Source organism: Cryptotermes secundus, unplaced genomic scaffold, assembly GCF_002891405.2.
Source record: "Cryptotermes secundus unplaced genomic scaffold, Csec_1.0 scaffold70, whole genome shotgun sequence".
NCBI lineage: Eukaryota > Metazoa > Arthropoda > Insecta > Blattodea > Kalotermitidae > Cryptotermes > Cryptotermes secundus.
Genome location: NW_019734964.1, coordinates 2,348,307 through 2,359,188, shown reverse-complemented (window position 1 = coordinate 2,359,188; position 10,882 = coordinate 2,348,307). Strand labels below are relative to the sequence as shown.

Genomic DNA, 10,882 nt, shown 5'->3' with positions numbered 1-10,882 from the left:
GGGGGGTTGCTATGTTAGTCGGTCATGGCCTGTGTAGCCTTGTGGATATGGCGTCATGTCCGGGGGGGGTGGGAACAGATGAGAGGCTTCCATGACTTGCTGAGACAAACCTCCCCTCTCTGTTCATATTTTCGGGATGGAGTTCGATCTCAATGGCTTCCCTAATGATGCGATCCATATATCAGGTCTTGGTGGCGAGGATGGAGGTATTCTGAAGCTCAATGCAGTGTCCCCTGTGTTCAGCTAGAGCTGACTTGTCGGATGTTCGAAACGGATGTGCCGCTGATGCTCCTTCAACCTCATGTCTACAGAGTGGCCCCTCTGCCCAATATGTAGACCTTTTGACCCACTTGCTTGGCTTATTTCTTGACCATGAAGATGGAGGTGGCACATTCCTCTAAAACACTGGCTGACTTCCAAAGGACTACACAGCGTTACATCCCAGAAGACAGACCTTTTCATAACCACCTCTGTGAGAACATCAAATCCTACCTGTACCACACTCCCTTATCATCCTTATTCAAAATTATTTACATCGTCAACATTTCATTATATTACATTTCTTCTGGAAGAACTACAGCATAGAATTAAGTTAAGATTAGAGACACTTAAAAAGACCTACCAAAGACCTTTCCAACTGAATTGGATTTAACAGAAAGTGTCATACCATTTTATCATCATGCATGCACAGTGTGTCCCATGAGGAAAGGTCAATATTCAGGAAGGTCATAGTATCAGTCACTCTAAACAAAAAACTGTACGTGTCTTGTGTCCTATTCTGAACAGTTTCCAAGACATAGCTATTTCACCATACTGTACACTGTACAGACAAGCAACACGCCATGTCCTCACACGAGTTGCAAAGTTCATTGATGTTGACGGTGAAATTTTCGAAAATGTATTATATTAGTTAAACTGTACCAACTTTGTCACTTGAACAGAAAACATCAGCATTAGAACAGTACATAGCATCTCTTTCTTACCAACTTTGGAACCGTACAGTGAAATACCTCTATTTCAGATACCACTCGAAAAACAACATATGTATATACAGGGTGTCCCAGGAGGAATGTGCCAAACTTCGGGAGGGTGTTCCTTATGTTAAAGTATGCCGATATAACCCAAAACACCTATGTCCAAAGTTGAACGGTTACGGAGATAATGGCCCAAGAAGTGTCAAACTTTGACCGGGGTTACACACTTGTTGATTACAAAATACATATTAAAACTGGCAGGAATATGTGATTTTTGTAATGTTAATAATGTACGTAACATCAAACCAACTTGTGAGTGACGGAAAGCCATAAAATTGAAGTACAAAATACTCGCTCGCCATGTCATAATTGTCCTTAGGGTTTCCAAGCACTATACATGACACATGAATGGCAAGCGCTGATGTAACATGCTGACTGCGCGTTCTGATAAAGCCAACTCCATAAGCACGGATAGGATGAATCACGGCAGTCAAGGACAAACAGAGATAATTCCTCTCAGCTGATAGGTATAATCCGTGGACCCGCTAGAAGACCACACTTTTCTCGGGCCATTATCTCCGTAACCGTTCAACTTTGGACATAGGTGTTTTGGGTTATATCGGCATACTTTAACATAAGGAACACCCTCCCGAAGTTTGGTACATTCCTCCTGGGACACCCTGTATATACACTTTTTTGCTTAGAATGACCTATACTATGACCTCCCAGAATACTGACCTTTCCTCCTGAGACACTCTGTATAGCCAATCAGGCTTTATTTGCAGCAGATTTTCCTAGAAGTACACTATAGGAAAAGGGACACTTGAAAATTTCTACCCTACAGCTGCAAAATATAGCTGGATTACAGTACATAATAGAAAATCATTACCTTTTATCCCAGTTTTTCTTTATATCACACTTCCATGTTCTACTAAGCAGCAAGGGATATATTCCAAATTACAACAGGCCTTTGTATGAGCTATGTATTTTCCACACCAGTCACATAAAAAAATTCCTATCTTAACAAAGTGGTACATTATAATTCGTTTCGTAACTCATAATTAAATTCCATACATAAAATATCTACTTAACAATGAACTACCTTCACATTGTTTAAGGATACCAACGGAAAACAATATGCTAATTCTTCCTGGAACCTCTTCGTTTCATATTAGCTGTACACTGCGGACAATACCACCTGCCCTTGGGTGGTGCTGTGATATCCACACAGTTGTAATGAAACCACTCAAATGGACACTGAAAAATGTTACCACACACACACATTAAAATGCTGTTGAAAACAAAGAAATGTATAGGCAGAAAACAGAGAATTAATCTTCCAGGATTTAACCAACATTTTTAAATTAAAATATCAGATTATGCAATAGAAGCAGTTTCCTTCATTCACATTTGGACACTAAGTATGGTAGTGACATGTTCTTCCAAAATGCCATGCCCTCTCTGAGCTACATAATGTCACAACCTCAAAGGCTGGTTCTTCAGTGTCAGCACCACGACAGCCTCAAATCCAACTCTTATCTCATTAAATGTACTACAGGAACTTTCTATCTTCCTTAATTAATATTAATTAATACAGCTGCACAAAGAGACAAATATAAGATAGAAAATGTCATATATATTAAAATTATGTTAATTTGTTGGCCACACCATAGCTCAAGCAGTTAGTCGCTGGCTTCCCACCGCGGCGGTCAGGGTTCGATCCCAGGGTCTGGTCAAGTGGGATTTGTGGTGGACAAAGTGGTGCAGGGGCAGGTTTTCTCCAAGTACTTCGGTTTCCCCTGCCAATCTTCATTTCACCAATTGCTCCACAATCACCCTCACCTATCATCTGGGGCTGGTACAATAGGCCAGAAGTGGCCGCAGTACAAGGGACTTAGTCCCACCCCACTAGCAATAAAAAAAATGTTAATTTGTTAATTTTTTCCATCCTTCATTGGGCTTTTCATTGTGCAACAGTGATTTGTGAAATGTTGTCACAAATTGTATAAAGGTCCAATAAATCTGATCATCAAATCTAAAACCCATTTTATAAGTCATGCAAACCCCTAATATGTGACAATATGAGGGATTTGACCATGAAAACCCACTGCTGAATCTTACACCTCACTATACAAGTTATAAATTCGGACCTCAAGATAAAATTCTATTGGTAAGCAGAACGTTCACATACTCCCATTCAATAACACCACATCTGCCTCATCATCATGTAACTTGCAGATGAAACATACTGTTCATGCTGTTCATAGTGTTGCTACATTCCTTCTTTAACTTATTGGTCATGTAAATATGCAAAATATACAAATATGGAGTAAAGAAAATCCTCATGCCATTCAATAACTTGCATTACACAGTGCAAAAGGAGTATGGTGTGATGCAAGTGTGTGATGAATTACTCGTTTCAGAACTTGTGTTTTGAAAAACTTGCTTATATGCTGTGAGGCAAATATGAAGGGAGAAGGAAGCATGGTAACCTTGTGTCACCTTTTTATGGTAATCAGCATTCAAGGTCTGTTTCAGCTAGACAGAGTCAATGGCATGGGCACAGAAACTCCCTGTGCTTTCCTTCTAGAGTCATGCAGTAAACTACCACCATGTCACCATAAGCAGCACCTCATTTTAATGCACTGTACTTCCTCTTTTCAGGAATCAACATTCAAACGAGCAGATATTTTGTTATATTTATTCTGTAACAATTTTAATAGTCACATTAATATGTTAAGAGCATGGATAGCATAGTCGGGATAGCAACTAGCTACTGGCTGGACGACCCAGGAGGTCGGAGTTCCAAGTGCCAGTAGGGTCAAGAATTTTCTTTTCTCTATGTCATCCAGACCAGCTCTGGAGTCCACCCAACCTCCTCTCCATTGGGCACTGGGTGCTCTATCCCGGGGGTAAAGCAGCAGGGGAGTGAAGCTGACCACTCACCTCCAGCTAGTGCTGAGGTCAAGAAAATGTGGATCTATACATCCACTCCCCCATACACTGTCATGGCATAGTGCTTAATTAATTAAGCAAAGGGACAACTTTACCTTATTAATATGTTATTTAAATAGTTCTCCTTAAAGTAATATTATAAGTGAAGTTTCGAATGTAACTAACCAAGTGCTAAAAGATATATTTTATAATTCTGGACAATCCTGTTTCACAAGTTGCAGTCGCAACCTGAAGTCCCATACTTACATCCTCATTGTCACATGCCACCATGTCGCCATATGACACCTGATTGCAAATACAGTATCGTGGTTCGTTTGGGTCATACGTCCAGTCAGGATTCTCTGCATTTGGATCAACATTCACATCTGAGCCCACTCCTGGATCAGAAGGCTCTTGTTGTGGAGGCGGAGATGGTGCAATTGGAGGGGGTAATGTAGCTATGGATGTGGCAGCAGCAGAAACGCTGCCAGAAGTTGACGATGCTGAAGAAGAACTAGACTTCCTGTTATGTCACAAAACAAATGTTACCGTTAATACCTTCCATTCATCTGCAAAGTCCCAGCACAGATATTCTTGAAGAAAGCAGTCTTCTGGGATTTGGCACCGTGTATATGTGGTGTTAACCGACGTTTCGGAGGAACGTATCGCCTCCATCTTCAGGGTAGAAGAAAAAATATAAGAATTCTGCAAGCGGAGAGACCGTGAGAACCGGTAAAAGCAGACTGTCACTTTCTGCTTTTACAGTCTGCTTTTACCGGTTCTCACGGTCTCTCCGCTTGCAGAATTCTTATATTTTTTCTTCTACCCTGAAGATGGAGGCGATACGTTCCTCCGAAACGTCGGTTAACACCACATATACATGGTGCCAAATCCCAGAAGACTGCTTTCTTCATAGTCACCGCCGTGAAAGCCTCAAATCTTACACAGATATTCTTTCTTTCCATTCACACATTAAGGGAGTCCAAACAGTGAACAAGGAGTTCAAAGTAGAACTTATAAACCCTACTTTCCTATTGCATAGATTATTAGTTCCAGAAATCTAATACTAATAGCACTGTAATTACAATTACAGGGTATTACAGTATACACAGCACAGTGGGCCAAGAAATCATAACGGACAATATTAAGAATCTCCCTAATCAAGTTACATAGGAGGCACAACATCGGCCACCTTGAAGAGAGACGACAGGGGTTATTGACACGAACCGTATGGTTTATGTATTTTAATTTTTAACAAAGTTTTTAAAACTTTAAAACAACTTTAAATATTTCTATAACCAGAAAGGCTGCCGTGAGTGACAGATGGAACATTGCGTACTTGGACATTACATGTGCATTTGATATGACAACTGTTGTGATAGTGGTTTCTAAAAAGTGTTTGGTGCCTCTGAAGATGATCCAAATGGATCGAAACATGTAAGGCTAGTGAATCATCAAGTGAGAAAACTGAAATAGTCACATTGGACGGACTTGTCTTTTGTAATTGTAACTGTTAGTGTGACGGACCAAAATGAAACAAATCAAATGCACTGTAATTGTATTTTGTTTTTGTGAAGAACATATTATTTAAGTACACATTCTATCTTAAGTTGAACTTGTCAGATATATATGTAAATTCAAATTTTCACGTCATCATTACTTTGTTATTGTTAATTTATAAACAATATGTTATGCACAAAGTGCAAGGTTTTTTATTGTAATCACCTTAGACAAATCTGATTAAACAGCAAATTCTAGTTACAGTCATGAATCAGCCATTCCCAAGCAAGTGAAGATATGAACATACAGGCGGACATTCTGCTTCACATTTATAATGTAACAACATACTTTTTCTGCTTCTTGGTAGTTTCCTGAATGGCTGCAATTGCTGTCTGAGCAGCTCCAGCCAGTTCTTTCCCAATACTAAATTCATGAGCATGGACTCCAGTGTTAATAGCTTCATATGAGGCCTTCAGACTTGCTGTACGACGTCCTTGCTGCATCTGCAAGCAACATGAATCAATCATATTGATAATGTGCTACCTGGTCAGGGCTATCCCACTTCTCAAGAGAAAGACCAGAGCCAGTATTTCCTTGAAATAGCTCCTCAATCATCATCATGAGGCTGAGTGGACCATACTTAACATTAACTAATTAATTGATATACTAATGAGTTAAATAACATATCCTATCACAAAGAAAATAACAAGTGCTAGTTCAAACTGTTACCTAATAGCCATTTGAGATGCAAACCGAAACTATTCATTTTCACAGTATGCAATGTCTGAAAGACTTTATTAATTGCAAGTTAAATTTCCTGTCCATCTTTTCCATCCCATTCACCATCAACATATGGGTACTGTCTGTCTAACATTAAAGCCTACAGTTCTCTCTACCACATCTAGGATGCATTCAGTGTGATAATTGTGGTTCAGTTTCTTTAACCACAATACTGATAACATGTGATTTGAAGTTCTCACAGGAATCATGTTACAATTACAATCTTTGATGCAATATCATGTGGTTTCATACATAGGTACAACATTTTGGAGGAATTTTCTGCTTCTATTTTCTTCCTGTTTACCAAACTACATAGTATCACACCCAAAAAGACCATTATCTTAACAGAGTAATTTAATTCAGTTCAGTAGGTGGTATTACAGTTTGCAGGGGTATTTCTACACATGTATTACTCAAATTCCATCATCTCTTTGATTTCTGATTTCCATAGAATTTGTACAGTGAAATAAATACATGTTTCTTTAATTTCCACACAAGTCAAGAAAGTCTTCTATAAGAACATAAATTATTTTAATATTGTGGTAAATCCATGGAAACCTTCCACATCCAATATTGCACATAGGTTTAAAAGCCTGTCAGCTTTCTCAGCTGTTTGTACTTGCATGAATGTGTAGTCATCATGAATTTGTAATGTGTGACATGTTTTATATCCAGCCCTACAGGAGATGATTGGATCCATGAAGTGAAAATAAATGTAAATGTAAAGCTTAAACTCCATGAAACAAGGTGAAGTAAATGAGTCACTGAAATCAGTGGAAAAAATACATTACATCTTCAACAAGTGGACACTATAACTGATAAATGCAGCCTGTCACACTGGTCCTAGAATTGATTACTTCCATTATCATACTGCAGATTCTGAAGGGTAAATACAACTTTAAGTGCAGTAAGAAAAACTATAATTCAGTAATACATTCATTACTGTTAGTACCTGTTGTGTTGCTGCAATGGCTTGAGAGGCAGCAGCAGCTATAGCATTGCCCCCAGCACCAATATGGCCAAGATTATAACTAACATTTGTTGTTGTAGTGGGTAAGGGGGCAGTTGGTAAAGTTCCTGAACTAGCTGACAGGGGTCTTGGCTCAGGTATTGCCACTGTAGGTTTCTCTATTGCAAGACGTTTCTCGGTATTAACAGTCGAAGCATTGGAGTCGCGCCGCTTTTCTGCAAAAACAATATAACAGCTCAATAAAACTATGGATGTGTCCTTCCAAATATATGTGTTGTGGGCCCTCATTCTTTCAGTCTCACTTATTTCGAAAGTTTTTAAATATTTGAATACATTGCCAGTCATGTTAGTATTAGGTTAAATAAGCAAAATCACTGTAAATCTCCATATAAACTCTGTACATCAGCTACCATTAATAATAATGTGAAAATAATTAATCAAATTGCATACCAAATGCATAAATTATTTCCTTTAATCCTCAGACATGATCATATTTTCTGAACATGTTATCACATGATAAACTTGAGTCACAGTGCTTACAATTCCAAATTCTTGTTTTCTTCTGCGTGTAGATTATACTATTGCAACATTACCAAGCACATTAGCTCAGCAGTAACATGTCTTGTAAATGCAGATAAGTGGTTCAGATTCCAGTCAATGACTATCCTGATCAAGGTTGAAGAAAACTTCAGTTCTTCCAAGCAAATACTGAGATTATTGCTTTAAAAAACACTACCTTTATTCCTCCTTCTCTTCAAAGTTCATTATCTTGTCTCATTCAGAACCATTTCTGCATCTTATACAGCAATATTAAATGACTTACATGTATGCACCACTTGTGCATATGCACATACATATGCATGCAGTCTGACTTTCAAATATCTACCCACATAAAAGTGTGAGCATACAAATACCTTTCAAATATATCCTTCTTCTTCTAGTACCCTATCTATTTTGAATGGGTCAATAGTCAAATACCTCTGAGGTACATATATGTATAAATATTTAGATATTTCTGGCAATAAAAATCTACAGTAATTAATTTGATCTTTTTAATTTGTGAGAATTTTTTATGTCATTTGACTAAAAATACTTAACAGTGGTAGAAACAGATAATTCTGTTTCAAGTTTACTAATTCTCATTTGTTTTAAAAGATTGTAATAGATTTTACAAGGTTATCTCAAGTATGGTATGAACATATGGTACACGAGCTTTTGTCTCTGAACTTGAATCCTTTTCTAAAAAGTTTTCTTGATCACTGTAAGATATTATAAAGTTCACACACAATATTGCTCAGGAAACATGCAGTATCTGGTCCACTACAGTCCAACCCTCAACACATTACATCTAAGGCAATATAACCTGACTAAAATGCCTCAAAAAACTATTATTAAAGGCTGGGGTTGCTAAACATAAGCAAATGCCAGCTTAATCAATCACATAAACCCATAATTTTGTACATCTGTCCATTTCTTTTACACAACATTTAATGTCATATATGCTTTTATTACAAAGAGAATACTAGAATTACATTAATGAACAATGAAAGGCAAAATTATATCATGAGTACCATGATGAGAACTTCTTGTTGAACTGAAGCTATAGCGATTCTCCTTCTGGCTGTTATTCTGCTGTGGCTGATCCAACTCCAGTGAACCTGTAATTGATACATACACAGAAATTAAACCACTCATACATTTAACATTTATTCAGTTTGCAAATTCATATGTTTAAGCACAGAAGAAAAACAGAAACAAAAATCATCAAAGACAATTCAATGTTGAGACGTTACGTTTTTCCAGCACTTCAGTTATTCCTTTATTGTCTGCTTCCAGTTCCATTTTGAATTTATGAAGTTCTTGGTCTAGTCTTCGTAAGTATCTTTCTACAAGATCATGCATTTGATTTGCTAAATGAACCTTCTCATCTGAAATGAAAGATAAACATAACATAAAAATAATTCTTAATAGCTAACACAAATGTGTGGTAAAAAAGCTACCTATCAATATGAGATTTGAGGTTTTCACAGTTGTTAAAATCCATTCTGTAATCTGGACTAAGATGCATGGTACAGTCTGGTAGAACGTTATAAGTGTTTGAAAGGAACATAAAGGCTATTCTATCCCAAGACTGGAGGAAGTATGATCCTCCAAAATGTTGATAGCCACCTACTAGGTTACACGGTATCGTAACATAAAAAAGACCATAACATTTTTACAAATATTCTATGTTCTGTGCATGTTAATAGTGGTAACCTTACCAGCATCTTCTAAAGTTTTATAATAATCTTTTCTTATGAGTTCATACTCATTTTCTTTATCTTGAGGCTTCATTTTCTTTGCATTTGCGAAGAAGGTTTTCACTCGTTTCTCCAAACTATCCATATTATCTGCAAAATGAATGAAGGGACTATAATAGTTCATATCCTATGAATTTATAAAACAGTTTATATATATATATAATACGGCTGTGAACTCAAGTACAAATTAAATATATTTTACAGTAAAATATACTGAGAAAACAATTAAAGGATCCTTGCTTCTGGAGTTTTTTCCTATAAATGCGTTATTAACTTACTTTGTACCGATAAATCCATTTCTCGCATTTCTGTAAATCTATCTCTTAATTCCTGAGGAAGATGTTCAATCACTGAAATTATAAAAGGAAAAGTAAATTAATGTGGAGAGAATTAGACGTGTTTAACCGCAAAGATTCTATATACTATTCATTCAAAATACATTGTCCAAATAATAATTAAATTTAGATTCAAACACGTGTTAATTTCAACTATTATCAATAAGCACATATAAATCTAACTTATTTACAATCGACTTAAGTTGTCTGACCTCAATATATGTAACCTTTCGGCATGTAATCTAAATATTAAACCCTTCTTATTCCGAATGGACTTTACAACTAGACGGTCTTACAAGATGCCCGAAAGCTAGCGGACCAAATTATTATACATACTTTCGAGATAATCTTCCAGGTATAACATTCTCAGTAAGTGTAAATTATATTTAAATAATGATCCAATGTGCAGAAAGTTAATAATATTCCACAAGTTTTTAAAATTTAAACTCTTATTTTCCAGTACATCACGCAACTAATTACGGATTTCACGGTACAAGAACGCACTTCTTTTTAGGTTATGTATAGGTGTAGACCATATTGACGTACAATGCAGTGGTCACATTTAAAACATTTCGACAGATGTTAAGTGAGAACTCTGATGGGATGTACAGTTTCGTCGTATAATTCTAAAGAACAATGACATCCTGCTTTGAATATTTTAAGAATGATGAGGCATTGTTACCAATCTATGAAGTTTATCACCATAATACCCTATGTTTTTTTGTGATTGTATGTTCTTTTAACTCTTTGTTCATTACAGATTACAATGATTCGCCGTAGCCCAACACGCATTGAGCTGAAGCTGGATGATATCCAGGAATATGAGTCCATGAGGCGAGAACAAGAGAGTCGCAAGGAGCAACAATCAGAGAACCATAGTTCATCTGTTGAGCCTTGGCCCCCCAAAACAAAACAGGAAATAATACATGAACGTATTGGCTATGTTCCACAGCCTCGCATCACATAAGAATCTCAAAACAGTGCATTTGTATGTTCATTGGCACTACGCTGTTGTATTTTACTGTAATATGAGAATGTGTTCAAGAAACACTGAATTTGAGATTTTCGCAGCAGTGACTACAAGTAGTT

The 10,882-nt window shown here is 36.9% G+C and overlaps 1 protein-coding gene across 2 annotated transcripts; it reads right to left on the bottom strand.

Annotated features, from left to right (window-relative positions):
- Positions 1–1,657: 1,657 nt before the first annotated feature.
- On the bottom strand, positions 1,658–10,441 carry LOC111869040 (inhibitor of growth protein 3). Of its 2 annotated transcripts, none has more exons than XM_023860228.2 (9): positions 10,006–10,441; positions 9,737–9,808; positions 9,420–9,548; positions 8,952–9,086; positions 8,730–8,816; positions 7,141–7,373; positions 5,757–5,911; positions 4,176–4,431; positions 1,658–2,231 (listed from the first exon to the last, which is right to left on the bottom strand). In XM_023860228.2, exons 2-9 carry the CDS (start codon positions 9,762–9,764, stop codon positions 2,115–2,117), a joined length of 1,140 nt encoding a protein of 379 aa, XP_023715996.1. In that variant the 5' UTR covers positions 9,765–9,808; positions 10,006–10,441; the 3' UTR covers positions 1,658–2,114. The 2 variants fall into 2 exon arrangements, with proteins under 2 accessions (XP_023715996.1, XP_023715995.1); XM_023860227.2 differs by having other exon boundaries at positions 10,130–10,441.
- Between the last annotated feature and the right edge of the window lie 441 nt (positions 10,442–10,882).